At 37.4% G+C, this 20,919-nt stretch overlaps 1 protein-coding gene and 1 long non-coding RNA gene across 3 annotated transcripts in view; both read left to right on the top strand.

The window, feature by feature from the left end:
* The window catches only part of LOC137490042 (uncharacterized), an 846,477-nt gene that overhangs the window by 722,315 nt on the left and 103,243 nt on the right, over nucleotides 1-20,919 (top strand). The gene's annotated exons all lie outside the window — the stretch shown is intronic.
* Nucleotides 1-20,919, top strand: part of sez6l2 (seizure related 6 homolog (mouse)-like 2) — a 37,199-nt gene that overhangs the window by 1,776 nt on the left and 14,504 nt on the right. Inside the window, exons 2-14 of one of the 2 annotated variants that reach the window (XM_680990.9) lie at nucleotides 1,225-1,303; nucleotides 1,648-1,776; nucleotides 3,497-3,718; nucleotides 6,814-6,950; nucleotides 7,136-7,328; nucleotides 7,445-7,630; nucleotides 9,811-9,994; nucleotides 10,374-10,537; nucleotides 12,004-12,198; nucleotides 15,186-15,324; nucleotides 16,182-16,378; nucleotides 18,934-19,128; nucleotides 19,915-20,109. In XM_680990.9, coding sequence (XP_686082.5) covers nucleotides 1,246-1,303; nucleotides 1,648-1,776; nucleotides 3,497-3,718; nucleotides 6,814-6,950; nucleotides 7,136-7,328; nucleotides 7,445-7,630; nucleotides 9,811-9,994; nucleotides 10,374-10,537; nucleotides 12,004-12,198; nucleotides 15,186-15,324; nucleotides 16,182-16,378; nucleotides 18,934-19,128; nucleotides 19,915-20,109 — 2,194 coding nt within the window. In that variant the 5' untranslated portion in view covers nucleotides 1,225-1,245. Of the gene's footprint in view, nucleotides 1-1,224; nucleotides 1,304-1,647; nucleotides 1,777-3,496; nucleotides 3,719-6,813; nucleotides 6,951-7,135; nucleotides 7,329-7,444; nucleotides 7,631-9,810; nucleotides 9,995-10,373; nucleotides 10,538-12,003; nucleotides 13,688-14,917; nucleotides 14,968-15,185; nucleotides 15,325-16,181; nucleotides 16,379-18,933; nucleotides 19,129-19,914; nucleotides 20,110-20,919 lie in introns of those variants that run through there. The other variant, XR_012400876.1, reaches the window with a different exon arrangement.

The raw sequence follows: 20,919 nt of genomic DNA, 5'->3' as shown, positions 1-20,919 counted from the left end.
AAACAAATAAGACTTTCTCCAAAAGAAAAAAATATTGTCAGACGCACTGTGCAAATTTACTTGCTCTGCTAAGCATTATTTGGAAAATATTTAAAAAAGAAAAAAAAAATCAAAGGGGTGCTAATAATTCTGAATTCATTTGTAATATAGTAAAATGACCATTAAAATAAGGCCTATAAGTCACACTTTTACAATGAGGCTATCTCGAGGGCTAAATTGAAATAAGAAATTTACCTTGATTTATGATTGTTTAAGATTATGTTAATGAATTTAATGGAACAGTCATTGCTAGTATGTGATGACTTAATATTCAAAGTTCAGAATTTTATATATAAATTCAAATGTGTAAATTAGTGCGTATATACAGTGCTCAGCATATATAAGCACACATCTTTTAAATTCATATTTTTATTAGGAAGCTATACAATATTATATTTGTGCATATACATTAGATTAGTCAGTACTGAAGCCAAATCTGGAGCTTATATAACAAAATAACTTACGATAAAGGTCCAGAAAGTAATACAGCCAAATTTCTGTTATAGAAAAATATGAAATACACATTTTTAAAGGAGGAAAAATCAAGAGAAGCAAAAAATTTGAAAATTTTAGTTGAAAATTTGTAGGTTATGATTTATTTTTGCAATATTTTGCTTGAATTTAATCATATTATCTTTCAATTTCTAAATAGGTTTGGTGACTAAAATATTATTTTAATAAATATATCTGTTTAATAAACCTGTTTTGTTTAAATGCACTAAAATACATTGCCTGTATTCACTGAGAAATGGATGAAAATTTTTTAAATGGGATGTACTCAATTATGCTGACAATATTAGACTATAATTGTATTATTAGATTTATATTTTAGATATTTGTCAATCATCTTTAGGAAGTCATTCTAATATTCTGATTAGGTGCTCAATAAACATTGGTAATTATAAATGTTTAAAGCCGTTTTACTGCTTAATATTATTGTGAGATCTTTAAAAATAAAAAAATCAGAAGTTTCTGAAGAGTATAATGTTTAAAAAGCAACATTTATTTGCAACAGAAGTTTTTCTTACAATATAAATCATCACTGCATCTTGGTAAATTCTGATAGACAAGAATCAAAGTCTGTATTTTTAAATGTTTATACAAAATTTAAGGAGTTCAGACAACTTCAAATCTAATTTTCCTTTTACTACTGTACTTATTTTCTCTTCTTTTGCTTGTGTCCAGGCTGTACTGTCATATTGAACCATGGTGTCCACAGTTTTTGCTGTGACACTGTCTGTCGCACTGCTGCACCTGGCCTCAGGTAACATACTTATACTTGTGTGAGTCTGCTTTTGTATGTTTAATTCTTTATGCAAAGTGATGAGTGCACATATTTTATGTTGATTATTAAATTAGTTTTCCTTGTACTGGGTTGCAGCTGGAAGGGTACCCGCTGCGTAAAGCATATGCCGGAATAGTTTTAGGTTCGCTGTGGCGACCCCTGACAAATAACGAATAAAGAAATAAGAAACTAAGCTGAAGGAAAATGAATGAATATTAAATTAGCAGACAGAACATGCACTCTAATGAATTTTATGTAATGAGTTGTGTGCTTGCTTTCATCGTAGTGTGAGTTTTACAGACAAAGTGTGTTTTTTTTTCCAGGTGCATCTTTAGGGACATCAGATCCTGAAGCTCCTCCCACCGTGACTTCTAGTCCCCGCCCCCTGGGAGATCTCATCCATGCTGCACTTCTGAGCAAGGAGTACCTGGGACACACTCCTGGCAGCAGAGGTCAGTTCTTCCTAAAGACAACACAGCAGGACTGCAAAAAAAAGATGACATGCAATATTTAGTTTGTCCACTAATAAAATACAGGAATTTAGAAAAGAATAAACCTTAAGCTACACCTTAAAATAATGGTCCATTTGCTACACTGTAAAACCTAATAGTCAACTTTATCAATTAAAATTAGTGTAGTTAACCCAAAATTTAATTCAAGTTCATTCTACTCATTTAAAAAGAGTTTTGAACTTAATTAAATACCTCATTACTTAGCAACATACATGGAATAAGTTAACAGTGCTCATATAGATTCATTTTTTAACTCAAATTGTTTGTAGCAATCGGTTTCCTCAAACAGTTTGAGTTGACTTAACTCATTGTGTTTTACTGTACTCAATTGGTTTGAGTGCTCTTCATTTTACTGTGCTCAAATTGCTTTATTTACTCAAATGGATTAAGCTCACAGTACTCATTAGGATAAGTTTTTGAACTTAAATGGTTTGTTGCAATCGATTTCCTTAAATGGTTTAAGTTACCTTTGGGTTTTACAGTGTAGTAAATTGTTACTAACATGAAAAAAGTATTAATAATGCACTTATTTTGCTATTTTGTCATCTTTGATAATGTTAGCATTATTTAAGTTAAATAGCATTAGTTTATGTTAATTCGCTCTGCATTAACTAATGTTATCAGGCACATCTCATAAAGCATTAATAAATGGTGAACTGTGATTAATAAATGCTTTATAAGATTATTTATACTTAGGCAATGCTAGTAAATACATTAATTAACAGTAATTAATGAATTATTCAAGGGTTTACCAAATCATCAAGAAAGTTTAAGGTGATTGATCTGAATGTGTGTGCATAGAAATGAAAAGACAATATGTTTGCTCTAAAGACTTTTTGCAAGTGCTAAATCTTATTCCAAGCTGAATGATTTGGAAAAACTTTTAAAAAGCAGCAGTTCTGTCTCACATGGAGTTGTAAATTAAGTGTGGAAATGATACTGCATTTCAGAACAAGTACAAACACATAAACGTTTATATTTACAAGTAAAAATATAGAGTTGGGAGCAATATTATGAACCCTCTTTTGAGAGTTATGCTTTTCAAATATTTCTCAGGTGATATTTAAGAGAGCAAGGAAATTTTTGCAATATTTCTGATAATATTTTTACTTCTAGAGAAAGTCTTATTTGTTTTATTGCGGCTAAAAGCAGTTAATGTTTTCAATTAAAAACCATTTTAAAGTCAAAATTAATAGCCAGGAGGTTTTTAAGCTGTTTTCGTTTTTGATAGTCTACTGAACAAACCATCGTTATACAATGACTTGCCTATTTACTCTAACTTGCCTAATTAATCTAGTTAAGCCTTTAAATGTCACTTTAAGCTGTATATAAGTGTCTTGAATAATATCTAGTCAAATATTATGTACTGTCATCATGGCAAAGATAAAATAAATCAGTTATTAGAAATGAGTTATTAAAGCTATTATGTTTAGAAATGTGTTAAAAAAATATTGTTACCGTTAAACAAAAATTGGGAAAAAAATCGAAAAGAAGTTAATTTAATGTGAACTTCAACTGTAAATTCAATTACAGTATGTTCAATTTATTAATCACAAAGTCATGCAGCCCTGGAAGACAGCAGATTACACAACTTCAATAATAAATCACTTCTATTCCACCATTAGTTAGCATAATCTAAATCTGGAATTGTAACTCGCAGGTACAACTACTAACCCGACCCAGGCCGTCCCGTCTATTAAAGAATCAGAGCCTGCCTCCACAGTGATGTCACCAGGAATACTCACCACTGCAGTGACATCATCGGCTGTGCCTCAAGCAGGCCAATTAGGCTTTGGGGGAGCCGTGACATCACTGCCAGCTGAAGAAGAGACCACAACCACTCTAATCACTACAACAACTATAACAACAGTGCACACACCAGGTAATATCCCCAGCAAAACCACATACTATAATAATAATTACAACCCCAATTCTAAAAAAGTTTGAAGAGTGCTATAAAATGAACAATATGTGATTGGTTAATTATCTTTGTTTAAAGGGCACCTATTTTACCCCTTTTACAAGATGTAGGATAAGCCTTTAGTGTCTTCAGAATGTGTCTGTAAAGTTTCAGCTCATAATACCCATCAGATTACTTGGATACCTCCAGGATCTTCCCATTGTGGTGTCTGACTACATTGTAGCCTGTGGCTTTAGATACAAATGAGCTGCGTGTCCACGCCCACCGCTCCGAAGTGCGTGTCTGCTTCTCATGCGTTACGTCAGATAAACAGCAGTCAGCGATAGAGACAGACACTGATGAAGCTGAAATAAGGTCATTAGTCAAAAATACCAAGTAAGTTTATTTAATGTATTTGTGGTTTGTGAGTTTATTCAAGCCTTTCTGAAATGATGAGTCTCACACAAATGCCATTTGCAGTACACACACATACGCATTTAATGACACCATGCGGCCGTGGTGATTATAGCGGTTAAGAATTACATATCGATTTTACTGTCTTTATAACAAACGGGCTCTGTTTTAAAAATGTTTTAAACTTATAAAACTTATAAAAGTCACAGAGAGTTGTAACAAAAATGTTATTCCCAGTTTATTTGCAAAAAATAAAAATAAAATGTTTTGTGGACATGTTTATATATGTTATTATAGAAACATGGTGCCTGTCAATCAGTTGGTTAAGCAGGGAAAACCGCACTCCTACGTCACGTTGCGGTGAGCCTTAAAATCACTGGGATTTGGATACTACTTTAACATCAGACTTTATGGGTTTATATCACTCCAATACGACAGTGGACAGACTTTACATACAGACAGTTCTGTCCAAACAGCTTACAAAAGACGATTTTCATTATTGGTGTGCTTCAAATGACAAAAATGCAAAGGAAAGATCAGTTTATTAAAAAATTTGATAATTAACTTATTATTTTAGGGGGGTATTTTATTGTATGAAAATGTCAATAAAAACCTTATTTACACAATATTAGTTTTAACTTGTCTATAATTTGGCTAATGATCACAGAATAAGTGGATTAATATATTTCTTAAATGCTCTTTGACAAGGGTGTCCAAACTTGGTCATGGAGGACCAGTGTCCTGCAGATTTTAGCTCCAACTTGCTTCAACGCACCTGCCAATAAGCTTTTAGTACATCTCGATCCTAGAGGGCCGGTGTCCTTGGCTGTTTCTCAATTCCAAGAACGCAGAGAACGGACTTGTGTTCTTGTGGAGATCGGTCTTGCCAGGTGTCCTCGGAAGAACGAACTCAGGAGACCGCGAGGGCAGAGAACGCGTCCTTTGAGAAATGAGATGCTGCGTTCTTCCTGATGGTCACATGACCTTCACGTGTTTTAAATGGTAAATTACTTAAACATTACAGCCTTCATACAACGATTTATTGTTTTTTCCCTTTTAAAAATATATACTTTGCATAAAAACATTATAAATATATGTTGCACAATATAAATAAAACAGATTTTAATACGAATTTCAGCAAACAAACACCCTTAATGTGTTTATTCCTTTATTAAGATGTCCATGGTAATGTTTACTTTCACCGTTTCATTTAGGGAAACTCCTGAGGTATATAATTCATATCTATGAACTTTAATAATAAATCTTGATAAAATGCAGCGCTTCCCACCTCCAGTCGCAATGACTTCTGGGACTTCCAGAGCGAGTTCGGTGCTCAAGTCTGCATCTGTGCGTCCTTGATATCAAGAACACATCCGGGAAGTTTCACGCATCCTCCGTACTTGCGTTCTTGAGTATTGGAACTGAACTTAGGCAGCTGATAATGACGTTTCACGAGAACACGAGGACGCAAGACCGCTGAAGAACGCATATTGAGAAACAGCCCTTGAGAGTTTAGCTCCAACCCTAATCAAACACACCTGAACCAGCTAATCAAGTTTTTACTAGATGTACTAGAAGCTTCCTGGCAGGTGTGTTGAAGCAAGTTGGAGCTACCATCTGCAGGACACCTGCCCTCCAGGACCGAGTTCGGGCACCCCTGTTCTAGTAAATCCAGCCAACACACACACATAATTTTTTATGAAACACAATTTATTGAATAAAAAATGTAGCAAAATAAATGTATACAATTTCCCACATAATATATACAATTTCATACATAAATAATAATGAAAATTTGATATTTTAGAATGTAAATAAAATCTAATTTAATTTTATAAATATCATTTTATAATGATAATGAAAAAGTTTGGTGGTTTATTCCACTGTGGCGACCTCTGGTGGATCACAGACTAAGCCTAAGGTAAAATTACGAATGACTGAAAAAAATTAAATCAGGAATAATTGAAAACACTGGTAATGTATTCATTGGTATTGTTTTGTCGGCAGCTAGCTCTCTGCAAATCTTACACGGTCAACCACTGAAGCTAAGCATGGTTGCACCCAGTGAGTACCTGGATGGGAGACCACATGGGTCTAAGTTGCTGCTGGAAGTGGTGTTAATGAGACCAGCAGGGGGCACTCAACCTGCAGTCTGTGTGGGTCCTAATGCCCCAGTATATTGATGGGGACTCTTTACTGCTCAGTGGGTTAAACCGACATCCTGACTCTGTCTCTTTGGTTGTTAACAACAAAATCCCAGCTGCCCACTGGCCTCTATTCATCATGACCTTTTAACCATCCCCATATATTAATTGCCTCCGTCACCCTGTCTCCTCTCCACCAATCAGCTGGTTTGTGGTGTGTGGTCTGTCAATATGGCTGCCATCGTGTCATCCAGTAGATGCTGCACACTGGTGGTGGATGAGGAGATTCCCCCCCAAAATGTGTTAAGAGCTTTGAATGTCCTGAAAGCACAATATAAATGTAAGGAATTATTATTATTATTGCACATTTGTTAATTAAATAAAAGGAAATTAACCAATCACAGATTCTAGATTGCATTGTATTTTACAAAATGTCCCAACTTTCTCATAACTGGGGTTGTGTCAGACCATTAAAATGATTTCTAAGATGTCATAACATTCAACAAACTGTTTCTTCAGTTCAGTGCAATGCCAGTCTGTCAGGAATGGAGGGAATAATCGAGTCTCCTGATCCGCTCTCATCCTCGTCTGCCTTTTCCCCACTGGAGTGCACCTACAGCATCACCGTCTATCCTGGATATGGCGTTGAGATACAGGTGGGATTGCCTTCCTATTTCCAGTTTACAGTTCTAGCCTCTGTATTGGTATAGCTGGTGTATCTGGTTGGCATTTGCATGGGTGATGTCACTCTAATGAGTTCAGGAATCGTTGCACTTGATACACTCTTGGGTAACGACATCATTAGCTGTTGTTATAGTAACATCACCCGTCTGTCTTGAAGGTGAAGAAAGTAAACTTGTCCAAAGAGGAGTCCCTCACCATTTCGGATCTGGGTGGTGCAGCACTTGAGGTTTTGGCCAATGAGACGCTGATGAGCGAAGGTCAGGTGATTCGTAGCACAACCAATCAAGTGCAGATCCATTATAAGAGCCTGAAGCAAAACAATCATGGCGTTTTCAGCTTTCACTATCAAGGTATGTTACTTGGGTACAAAGTATGTTTAGGGTCTATATATACATGATTGTAACATGTCTTTTTTGATTTGCCAGCTGTAACCGAACTGTCTTTTTCTTTTGAACACCAATTCCAGCCTTCCTCCTGTCCTGTTCGTTCCCTCTCTCCCCTGAGGGCGGCGGAGTGACTGTAACTGATATACATCCTGGCGGTCAGGCTCACTTTCATTGTGATCCAGGGTTTGAGGTCAGAGGTCATGAGGTTGCAACCTGTTTAAACTCTACCCGACCCAAATGGAGCACTCCAGAGCCCCAGTGTGTTGGTGGGTTGCATTGATTTTTGTTATTTGATTGTCTTTCATTTGCTCAAATACACCTCTGCTCGTTGCCATGTGTACAACCGTTAGAGCTGTGATGAAACAAATTTTCAGAGATTTTCAAAATGCATCGATTTTCTCTCTTGAATCAATACTGGGTATAGTTTTTAACAGCAGATGATCCTTTTGGCTAGTTCTTAACAGCAAATGGTGCTCTAGTTTAATTTTTTAACAGCAGATGGTGCTCTAGACTATTTTTAATAGGAGATGGCACTCAATAATTTTTAACAGCTGACAGGCTCTAGACTCGATTTTAACAACAGACAGCGCTCTAGGCTAGTTTTAAACAGCAGATGACACTCTAGGCTAGTTTTTAACAGCAAATGGCGCTTTAGGCTAGTTTTTAACAGCAGATGGTGATTTACGCTAGTTTTTAACTGCAGACGGCACTCTATGCTAGTTTTAGCAGCAGATAGTGCTCTAGGCTAGTTTTAACTGCAGATAGCACTTAAGGCTAGTTTTTAACAGCAGATGATGCTCTAGGCTAGTTTTAGCAGCAGATAATGCTCTAGTCTATTTTTAACAGCAGATGATGCTCTAGGCTAGTTTTAGCAGCAGATAGTGTTTTAGGCTAGTTTTAACAGCAGATGGCGCTTTGGTCTATTTTTAACAGGAGATGGCGCTTTGGTCTATTTTTAATAGCAAATGGTGCTCTAGGCTAGTTTTTAACAGCAGATGATGCTCTAGGCTAGTTTTTAACAGCAAATGGTGCTCTAGGCTAGTTTTTAACAGCAGATGGTGCTCTAGGCTAGTTTTTAACAGCAAATGGTGCTCTAGGCTAGTTTTTAACAGCAGATTATGATCTAGGGCAGTTTTTAACAGCAGATGGCACTCTAGGCTAGTTTTAACAGCAGATGGCACTCTAGGCTAGTTTTAATAGCAGATGATGCTCTAGGCTAGTTTTACCAGTAGATGGCACTCTTGGCTGGTTTTAACAGCAGATGATGCTCTAGGGCAGTTTTTAACAGCAGACGGCGCTCTAGGATAGTTTTAACAGCAAACAAAGCTCTAGGCTAGTTTTTAACTGCAGATGGTGCTCTAGGATAGTTCTCAAAAGTAAATGACGCTTTAGGTTAGTTTTTAAAAGCAGATGGCGCTCTAGGCTATTTTTTAACAGCAGATGGTGCACAAGGTTAGTTTTTAACAGCAGATAATGGCACTCTTATCAGTTTTTAACTGCAGACAGTGCTCTAAACTAGCTTTTAACAGCAGGTGGTGCTGTAAGCGTTTTTTAAAAGCAGATGGTGCGTTAGGCTAGTTTTTAACAGAAGATGACGCTCTAGGCTATTTTAAAGAGCAGATGCCACGTTAGGCTAGTTTTTAACAGAAGATGACGCTCTAGGCTAGTTTTTAACACCAGGTAGCTCTCTAGGCTAGTTTTAACTGCAGACAGCAATCTAGACTTGTTTTTAACAGCAGACAGTGCTCTAGACTCGTTTTTAATAGCAGATGACAATCTAGGCTAGTTTTCACAGCAGATGATGTCCTATGCTATTTTTTAACAGCAGACAGTGCTCTAGGCTAGTTTTACAACAGATGATGCTCTAGGCTAGTTTTACAGCAGATGGTGTTCTAGGCTAGTTTTACAGCAGATGGCGCTTTAAGCTAGTTTTTAACAGCAGATGGCACTGTAGTCTAGTTTTAAACAGCAGATGGTGCTCTAGGCTGTTGTTTAACAGCAGATGACGTGCTAGTTTTTTTATTGTACGCTCAAATGCTCAAGAGGTAGAGTGCTTATTAATTTGATCATTGGCTTTTATCTCATGAGATTAATGTAAGCACAGCTCACTATGAACTTTCTTGTAATTCGCTTACACCTTTCCTAACTTTATTAATGACTAATTTATGTTTGATGGTAATCTGTAAGGAATTGGATGCAAGCAGAGTTTGGTTGTTTGTAAAACATAGAGCGCCATCTGCTGTTATAAACTAAGCTCAGAATCGACTGACAAAAGCGATGCATTTTGAAATGTTTTATTATAAATACTGTATAAAATTCTTACTATAATTATAATTTATATATATATATATAAATGTATATAATAAAATATAATATAATATAATAAAATTATAAATGCAGAATTGATTTTTTAATAAGCATTCATGTGTGTTTTTGTCTGTTAAAGCGGTGTCGTGTGGAGGATGGATCAGGAATGCTACAGTTGGTCGTATCCTTTCTCCAACCCTCCCCTCTGCAAGTAACCATAGCAGCGGAAGCAACCTGAGCTGCCATTGGCTGCTGGAAGCCAAGGAAGGCCATAGGCTCCACCTCCACTTTGAAAGGGTGGCTCTTGATGAAGACAATGATAAGTAAGAGTTCACGATCCCACATTCTTCTGTATGTCTTCTCAGATGAGCACAGTTTTAATTATTTGTTAGTGGATGAACAAACGAAGCACATACGTGTGATTTTTTTTCCCCTTAGAAAACAATATAAAATGGTATTAATAAAGCCTATTATCTGTGCATTTGTTTTTAAACCGGTACCTGTTTTACCTGAACTATTTGGTGTTTTTAATGTATTGTGGTTTGATTATTGTATTTGCTCATTCAGTTGCCATGAAATATTCAGTTTTTTTTTAACAAATGTACAAGCTACACAGACATAAGCATCCATGAGATCCTTGCAGAATCATTTTTCACCTTTTTTCCTTCCTGTCACATTTTCTCTCGCTCCTCCCTTTCCTAGGCTGATTGTACGCAGTGGGAATAGCACGACAGCACCGCTCCTCTTCGACTCGGATCTGGATGATGTTCCGGAACGGGGCTTTGTGAGTGAAGGATCATCTCTCTTTGTGGAGCTCACCGCAGATTCCTCCTCCATCCCACTGCTGCTGGCACTCCGCTATGAAGGTGAGGAGTCCTCTTACACATTACAACAAAATATACTGTTGAAGCCAGAATTGCTCGCCCTCCTGTGATTTATTTTATTTTTTTTTATTTTTCAAATGTTTCTCAAATGGTGTATAACTGAGCAAGGAATTTTCACAGTATTTCCTATAATATTTTTCATGATCTGTTAATTTTTAATGGGCATCTTTGATAATTCACACTGCACGATTGTCACAAACACTGATTTGCGTTTGATTTTGGCATTTGTTTGCAATTTTGTAAAAACAGCCAGCGAGTGAAAATCAGGGCTGAAAATTAATTCAGCATTAACTAATTTGTTCGCTTCCAGAGTTGACATTTTCAGCAAGTAAAATAAAAGGTTTTTGAGGAAAGCGTTGCTTTACTTTTCTCCATATCCTCATGAGACCGAATTTAGTAATTTTGTCAAATCATTACATTGTTAGAGCATTCGTTCACGGCTTAGTACTTTATTTATCAGGGGTCGCCACAGCGGAATGCCCTTCCAGCTGGAACCCAGTATTGGGAAACACTCACACACACTGACATTCACACACACACACTCATACACTACTGCCAATTTAGTTAATCCAATTCACCTATGGTGCAACCGGAGTAAACGAAGGAAACCCACGCCATCACAGGGAGGACATGCAGAAATGTCAACTGGCCCAGCCGGGACTCCAACCAATGACCTTTCTGTGAGGTGACAGTGCTATCCACTGAGCCACAGTGCCACCCCTTGTTCGAGCATAAAAAGAAAAATGGTATTTTATTTATAAGTTATACGATGTCAATGTCAGGAAACTTCACATTAACCTGCAAATTTTATTCCCCAAATTTGGTTTATGATCTCAACTATTATGTTATGAAAGATATTGAACACTTGGTCATTCAGCTAATGTCAACCACAGAGGACAGAAGTTTACATTTTAATTTTTGGGTGAATTATCATTTTAAAGGTCCCATAAAGTGCTTTGATATGTGCATTTTGTATTCAATGTTTGACATAATCTCAACTGAAACATGAGGGGACATCGATTGGATCCTCCCCTTTATAAAAACAAAAAACAGCCAATAGCATTTAGTTTTTACATTACTACAGCTCTGTGAGTGAGAGTGGTTGAGCTCAAGCACATCAAATGAAAAGCAAATGAGAAGCGTCTTGAAGGGGGTGGGGCATGTGAAGTACTAAAGAGCAATTGATTGGTTAGCAGATTTGATGACAAACTAAAGTATGAGGTGACATCGACAAAAAAAATCATTGATCCATTGAGGCAGAAGTAATAATAAACTGCAAGCTTTGGATGTTGCTATCTTCTAAATGCAAATGTTGTCCCTGTTTTAAGCACATTTGCTTTTAGATATCCTTAAGACTAACATCCTGATACTAACATCTAATAATCATTAATCTGTTATTTCAGATGACATTTAAAGTTTATTATTACATTATAACTTCTTTCTTTCAGCCTTTGATGGTGAACACTGTTATGAACCTTACCTGCCTCATGGGAACTTCAGCAGCAGTGACATCACCTTCCCACTGGGAACTGTGGTATCGTTTTCATGTGCTGCTGGATTCGTGATGGAGCAGGGCTCAGGAGTTATGGAGTGTTTGGATCCCAATGACCCTCACTGGAACGAAACTGAACCGGTCTGCAGAGGTATGACATCACATCCTCACATTTACCATCTATGCATTACCTTTTTGTTTAAAGGGGTGGTCTTCTATGATATCATATTTTAATGTCATATCATATTGTTGTTGATGTGTAATGTAGCTGTGCGAACATAAACAACATCTCTGAATTTAATACACTCAAAGTTCAATGCAAAGGGAGACATTGGCTTTTACAGAGTTAGCTTAGCAAAGCCTATGTAACGGAGGCTAGCTAGTGTGTGCTGTGCAGGTAAAACCTCACTCCTCTGACCTCTAAAGGGTGCTCTAGCGACAGACGCTAGATGCCATGGTCTTTAGCCTCCTTGGTAGAGCGCCCGACTCCCATGCGGAAGGTCGCCGGCTCGAAACCAGCTCGGAGCGGGTTGGATGGTGTAGGACCGGCAGGGTTACATTGGTGCCGTGACTCGGATGGGAGTGAGGTTTAGGGGGGTGAGTGTAATGGAGGCCAGCTAATGTGTGCTGTGCAGGTAAAACCTCACTCCTCTGACCTCTAAAGGGTGCTCTAGCGACAGACGCTAGAGGCCATGGTCTTTAGCCTCCTTACACCTACAATGAACGAAGTTTGGGGTGTTACATCCCTGATGTTAAATGTCTCGGAGTGGGAGAAGCAGTGAACAGTTTTAATGTTGGTTGGGGTGAGTGTGGATCAGCCCCCTGCCTTCACGACAACACACCAAATTCAAGTTAAAGAATTTATTAACAGAAATGTACAAACAGCAAAAATAATCTTAAGGAGGGGAAAGTCCAAAACAACAAACAAAAGTACACTCTAGCTAGTTAGGGAGTAAAAGGGTCTAAACTGACTAAGTAAAATTAAATCAACAACAGTAATGTACACTAACTCCCTAACTAAACATAAACAAGAAAAAAAGGGTTTTAGAAATAAAATGGCACTTACCTCCCTATGTAACACAAAGTACATTTTCAAAAGCAGAGTTCAAGTGGTTTCAGAAGTTTTTATGACAGATTTTAACTTCAACAAGTTAAACACAACCGCAACTAAAATCTTTCTCAATAAAGCAACCAGGCAGGAGAGAGACCACACTCTAGAAGTAAGCTTCAATGTGGCTTGCAACTGGCAGGCTTTTAAGGGGGGTTGGGGGAAATGGAAACCAAACACAATAATACATTCAAACACCATGGAATGTAACGGGACTACAAAAAATGCATTCGGGCTAGTGAGACTTCAGGTTATGTGCACACACCCCAAGCATACACCCTGCGCAGCAAAGTGGTGTGGCCAGAGGCACTGTAATAATGTAATGTAGCAGAGAAACCTAAAATGCCGTCCAAACACTGCTATATCCACAGAGTCGTGTTTCTGTATTTGGGCTTCCAAAGGACACGTCACAAAGAGAGAAGTGCTTACAGTTTAATTTTAATCATGTTCCACAAAATTATAAAAAATATCTAGCTCTAGCATTTGACAAAGGAGAGCTTCCAGAATCTCTCCCAGTTCAGTGCTGGATTCGGCTAAAAATTCCTCAAAGCAGCAGCTCCAAACATAAAAACGAAGCTGTGTATTGTGAGCCACAACTTGTAAATGTTTTTATTTGTTCAAATTGGTTTATTACATGCACAGTTTCTAGCGTTAACGGTATGTTGTAGCAAGGACGTAATCAAGGATGTAAACAATGGGAAATGCTGTTTGGCACAGCTAACAATTTAGCTACAAATTCATATTTATCAGTCAAACTGATGTAAACACCCACAATCTTCAGTAGCGCTGCAGTGTCTCTCTATGCGGCCGCTTTCCATGCATTTTACATCTCAAATAACAAACTTGCAAAAGATATGTGAACGTTTCATATTACTTACACATGCTTATTCTAGATATAAGTGAAAGACACTTGTTAGGTTTTATTTTAGAGAGCAGGCGTGAGGTTCAGCTGTGTGCTCTGAGTCATTTTCTGTCTGATTCAGGCACAGACTGATACGGCTAACAGCTACTCTGACTAACTGTTTACACAGCGCAAAAGTGTGTGCTTGTAGAGGCATGACGCTTTTCTTGGTGACGTGGAGCCGATCCACAAATCACAGCACATTATGTTAGCTGACCAATCAGAGCCTCTTAAGGATGGACCTTTCGGTGGAACAGCTGTATATAATCAAAGCAAGATATATGAAAAAAGAATGTGATTTTCTACAAATGAAGCATGAACATACATTGTTTTGCATCTTATAAACACAACCAAGCCTTAAAAATACACTCTGGACCACCCCTTTAAGGCACTAATAAAATGGCCATACATTGGTCAGTGTGTAAACAAATTAACCTGCCTTACTGTAGTTTATTGCAGTGCTTTTGTGACAGAAACCTGTTCTTACTCGGGCTGCCAGATGTTGGAATGAAACTGACATTGTGATACTTTGGTTTTCTCATATATACAGTATATAAAGTCAGAATTATTAGCCCCCCTGTAAATTTTTGTTTCCTAATTTTGTTTAGCAGAAATGACTTTTTTTCAACACATTTCCTAACATAATAGTTTTAATAACTCCTTTTTAATAATTGATTTCTTTATCTCTGCCATGATGACAGTACATGATTTTTGACTAGATATTTTTCAAGATGCTAGTATTCAGCTTAAACTGACTTTTTAAGGCTTAACTAGGTTAATTAGGCAAGTTAGGTTAATTTGGCAAGTCATTTTAGAACTATGGTTTGTTCTGTAGACAATCGAAAACAAATATTGCTCAAGGGGGCTAATAATATTGATCTAAAATGGTTTTAAAGAAAATGAAAATGCCGAAATAAAATAAATAATAAGAAAAAATATTATAGAAAATACTGTGATAAATTCCTTGCTCGTTCTCAAAAATGAAACATATGTTATTAATTATCACCCTCATGTCTATCCAAGACCATCATTCATCATCTTCACGTTTTAGGCAACAGGCCATTGGTTTAATAATAAGAAAGCCATTCTAATTAGTTCCTATAATTTCTCCTCTTTTCCCTATTGTCAGCTCTGTGTGGCGGTGAGCTCACAGATCCAGTGGGAACAGTGTTGTCTCCCGACTGGCCACAGAGCTACTCTAAAGGGCAGGACTGTGTGTGGCAAATACACGTCAGCGAGGACAAGCGCATCGAGCTGGATGTGCAAATGTAAGTCTGTCTATTTAATGATCCCATTTTGTGCTTTAAGTACACATGAAATCAAAGCCAACCATATTGATTTTGTTAGCTCACATTGCTAGTTTTGTGGTCAACATTTCATCTGTGTGTCATCAAGAAAAAAATAGTTTGCCCTTGTAATCTGAAAATGCATATCCCAGTGGTTCTCAAACGTTTTTCATCAAGTACCACCTCAGAAAACAATTGTCTCTCTAAGTACCACCAAAATGAGCAGTATTGAAATACAGTAGCGCAGTAGGCCCAGTAAAGCAGCTACAACTCTGCACAGTTAAAAAACATGGCAGATTACATCAGAAATATAGGCTATATGTCATATATGACATATTATATAAATATTTTTTGATAAATTTTGAAATGTGTGTAGCATGTACATGACATATTTAATTCCTCCGTGCACCACTAGAAGGAAGCCTGCATACCACTAATGGTACACGTACCACAGTTTAAGAACCACTGGCATATCCTGTTTGTTTTGAGTTAAATTCTCAGATTATGTCAGTCTGAGGTATTGGGCGTGGCTAACATACTTAACCACGCCTCTTCAGCTGTCTGTTTTGACAACAAACAGAAACGGTGAGGAGTAGGTGTCTGTAAGGTTGTAATAACTCACCAAATCCTTTTCCTACTTTCTAAATGAAATGTCTACTTTACTACATCCAATCAGCTCGCAGTAGAAAAAATCAAGCCACGCCCACTGTTTTCTCATTTAATATTTAGTTTCTCTAGGAACTGCGCCAAAATACAAAATAAAAAACAACGGTTGCAGCTTTAGGTTCATGCAGAATTTAACTCAATGTTTTATTCACTTATATTTTGCTTACTTGCAGTTTGAACATACGCCACAATGACGTTCTCACTCTGTTTGATGGCCATGATCTGATGTCGCACGTGATTGGTCAGTACATGGGCTCGAGAGAAAGGTTCAGGGTTGTATCGGGAGGTTCGGAGGTCACCATTCAGTTTCAGAGCGATCCCGATGACTCCACGTTTATACTGAGCCAAGGCTTTCTCATCCACTACAGAGGTGAATAAACTGACTTTCATAGTATTTCTCGTTCCTATTGTGGATGTTGATAGCTAATGGTTTTTAACATACTACTTCAGAATATCATCTTTTATTCTGAAGAAATAAATAGAAGAAAGATATTTTTGTGTGAACTGTCCCTTTAATTCCAGTGATGCACAGTAATGGATTTTCGCATATATTCATTCATTCAATCATTTTCCTTCGGCTTAGACCCTTATTTATCAGGAGTCACCATAGCGGAATGAACAGCCAAATATTCGGGCATGTGTTTTATCTAGTGCATGCCCTTTCAGCCGCAACCCAATACTGGGAAATTTCGCATACATCTGATAAGCTTATATTTTTATACTGTTTATGATCGATGGTCGATGTCTTTTTTCATTTTTGTGTGTATTTTGAAAAGTGTAAATCCTTGTAACAGTACTGTCCCACAAGTGTGGTTGTTATATCTGTTCCCCTAGGAGTACCATCACATAAACAGTGAATCCGAAAAGTTTTCATAGCGCTTCACTTTTTCCAAATTTTTCATGTTACAGCCTTATTCCAAAATGGATTAAATTCATTTATTTCCACACAATTCTGCACACAATACCCCATAATGACAATATAAAAAACAAGTTTTTGAAATTGTTGCAAATTTATTAAAAATAAAAAACCTGAAAAATCACATGTACAGAAGTGTTCACAGTCTTTGCTTATAAGCTCTAAATTAAGCTCAGGTACATTCTGTTTCCACTGATCATTCTTTAGATGTTTCAGCAGCATAATTGGAGTTCATTTGTGGTAAATTCAGTTGATTGGACATGATTTGTAAAGGCATACACCTGTCTATATAAGGTCCCAGGGTTGACAGTGCATGTCAAAGCACAAACCAAGCATGAAGACAAAGGAATTGTCTGTAGACCTCCGAGACAGGAATGTCTCAAGGCACAAGGCTGTGTTGTTCTGAAGGTTCCAATGAGCACAGTGGCCTCCATCATTCGTAAGTGGAAGTTGTTTGAAACCACCAGGACTCTTCCTAATGCTGGCCAGCCATCTAAGCTGAGTGATTGGGGGAGTGGGGTTTTAGGGCCTACTCACACTATGCTATTCCGGATCGTTTGAGAAGTGTGAGTGCGCTGAATCGGGCTCAAGCACGGTTCACTTGGCCGGCCCTGGCCTGGTTGGAAGAGGTGGGCCTGAGCGCGGTTCACTTGGGCTTTGGGCTCTGAAAGAGAGACGTGACTTTAAGGGACTGTTTCATATGGATTTATTAATCATTCTTACTGTTCAGTGAACGCAAACTGCTGTAGTTTATTAAAGACGCAAACTCCTCACTGCACGACAGCTGCGCGCCTTCAGCAGACCTCCTCATTCCTGCAGCAAGAGAGCATTATGTTATTATTATCTAAATATTATCTAAATATCAATGGAGTTGCTTCACAACAACTTGGTGCATGCATTTAAGTGGCCCAGCCAGAGCCCAGACCTGAATCCTATTGAATATCTCTGGAGAGATCTGAAAATGACCGTACATTGTCGTTTCCCATATAACCTAATAGAGCTTGAGAGGTACTGCAAAGAGGAATGGGCGAATATTTCCAAAGACAGGTGTGCCAAGCTTGTGACATCATATTCAAAAAGACTTGAGGCTGTAATTGCTGCCAAAGGTGCATCAACAAAGTTTTGAGCAAAGGCTGTGAATACTTCTGCACATGTGATTTTTCAGGTTTTTATTTTTAATAAATTTGCAACAATTTCAAAAACTCTATTTTACATTGTCATTATGAGCTATTGTGTGTAGAATTTTGAGGAAATAAATTAATTTAATCCATTTTGAAATAAGGTTGTAACATAAAAATGTGGAAAAAGTGAAGTGCTATGAATACTTTCCAGATGCACTGTACATTATATTATGATTTAGAACGTATGGAATTTAGAATGTAACTTCCAAAATTTCAAATTAAAATTCTTAATTTGAGCCACTCTTAAAAGTCCATTTCCGATCAATGTTTGATGTAATCTCAATCGACACATGAAGAGAGGGTGGGATTTAGAGTAACCCCTCCCCCTTTTTTCAAAAACGTGAATAAAACCATTGCTCCATTTAGGCGGAAGTGACAAACTACAAGCTTTCATTCAGTGTTTCTCAACCCTGTTCCTGAAGGCACATCAACAGTACACATTTTCAACCTCTCCCTAATCAAACACATCTGAATCAACTCAGCAGTACATTAGAAGAGACTCCAAAACCAAAAATGATTGTGTCAGATAAGGGAGACATCCAAAATATGTTCTGTTGGTGTGCCTCTTGGAACAGGGTTGGGAAACACTGCTTTACATGTTTATATCAGTTTTATATCTTCTAAAAGTGAACTCTGTCACTGTTTACTGTTTACAACTAAAGCTTGATGTGTCGACATGGAAACTAAAAGGTACTGCAGTGAGAATTTCTTAGGCCACCTCAGCATTATTGTTGATTCCATGACAATGAAGATGTTATTTTTATGCCGATTTATTTAATGTTCTAAAAATATCCCAAAACCCCTGCTAATACCTTTTATTTCTTGCAGAAGTGGAGCCGAATGACACGTGTTCTGCTCTTCCACAAATTGAGTTCGGCTGGAGCAGCTCCTCCCACCCGTCTCTGGTCAGAGGAAGTGTGTTGACCTATCAGTGTCAGCCGGGTTATGATATCGTTGGCTCTGACATCATTACCTGCCAATGGGATCTCACTTGGAGTAACAGCCCGCCCACCTGTGTGAAAAGTGAGTTATTTTTAACTTCTCATGACTGGCTGTGTTGATTAATGGTTTGCTTAAAAGTAAACGAAAAGGTGATATGATTTTTATTTTCTAAGCCAATCATTTACTTTTATTCATTTGGTTTTTAGTCAATTTAAATGTGTGTACTGGTATTTGTTGCTTGGAATGTTTTGCTAGGAAGTTTTAAGTAGATGTTATGGTCCCTGATGGATAAATGTCTAGGTGATTAAAACGAGTAACATTGAGATGACCAAAATAAATTTTTGTCCCATTACTTTTGGTCCCTTAACAAGTGGGAGGCACATATACAAACTGTTGTAATTCCTACAGCGTTCACCTGATTTTGATGTAAACACCCTCAAATTAAAGCTGACAGGCTTCAGTTAAAACACATCTTAGGCTTAACTATAATTAGGCAAGTTAGAATAATTAGGCAAATCACTGTATAACAATAGTTTGTTCTGTAGACAAGCAAAAAACAATATTGCTTAAGGGGGCTAATAATCTTGACCTTAATTACTGTGAAAAATGCATTGCTGTGTTAAACATAATTTGGGAAATATTCAAAAAAGAAAATCAAAAGTTCACAGGAGGACTAATAATTCTGACTTTAACGGTGTATATATAAGAAAGAAGAATATACAACATACAAATAGGGGGTGCATTTAGGCAAGTCCTTCCACCGTCATGTGACATTAAAGTCCTTGGCAGTAAAGATTTGCCGGTTTGATTATTTGATTAACACTGCACACACACTCTCTTTCTCTCCTGGCTTTAATGTCCCTCCAGTCCAGCAGTGTCCTGACCCAGGAGAAGTGGTCAATGGAGCTCGCTCGGTACATCCCGAGTCTGGTTTCGCTGTTGGAACGGTGGTACGCTTCACATGTAACCAGGGCTATCAGCTGGAGGGCCCGAGTCAGATATCCTGCCATGGCAGAGACACCGGAATGCCCAAGTGGAGCGACCGCAGCCCGAAGTGTGTCTGTGAGTACATGATATATGATAAAGCTAATCCTGGAGGTCAAGAAAGAAGGAAAGAACTAAAAGAGCACTGAGACAATGTTATTTTAGCATCATTGAGTGGTTTCAGGGCAGTGATGTCATTGGACCATGACTATTTCCTGCTTGTTGTTCACCTCTTTCACAACTGTCATATGTTTTGGTCTTGTTCAAAATTATTACACCCCAGTCCTTATGTTTAAATAAAGTAGGATACATGTGATTGGCTTTGCTACGCTATTAGCTAGAAGGTAATATTGCTCAAATGGAAGGAAACATCTAACCTTTAAGCAATGGCTTATGGAGCTTTTACACCTTAGAAAAAACGTGATATACTATAAGAGGTTGAACTGATATGTTTGAGCAATCTGTTTTAGATCACATAAAGAAGATGAACCCTTCAGTTATTTTAGAAGAGTAGAGCTTTTCCTTATTTCCTTTTATATCTTTTACTTAATATTATTATTTATTTGTATCTTATTTTAATATCATTCATACACATTTTATAGAACATAAATGTAAAGAAAAAGAAAAAAGTTAAAAGCTTTTTGTTCTGCCTGTTTTACATCTAACATGTTCATAACTGTAACAAGGGGCAATTCAATCCTTCACAGATGTCATAACATTATTTATCAATATGTGGACCTTTTTGCATTCCCGGAAGCTTTGGAAATTAAATATGTAAAACAGGAAATACGTATACGTGTTATTGTTTACATCCCTTAAAATGGTCTAGTGTAGATTTTATTATTGTAGGTTTAACCTCAGTGTAAGTTTCATACCTTAGTGTAAGTT

Source organism: Danio rerio, chromosome 3 (genome assembly GCF_049306965.1).
Source record: "Danio rerio strain Tuebingen ecotype United States chromosome 3, GRCz12tu, whole genome shotgun sequence".
Taxonomy (NCBI): domain Eukaryota; kingdom Metazoa; phylum Chordata; class Actinopteri; order Cypriniformes; family Danionidae; genus Danio; species Danio rerio.
The sequence above is the reverse complement of the archived record's forward strand: the minus strand, read 5'-3'. Positions and strand labels throughout refer to the sequence as shown.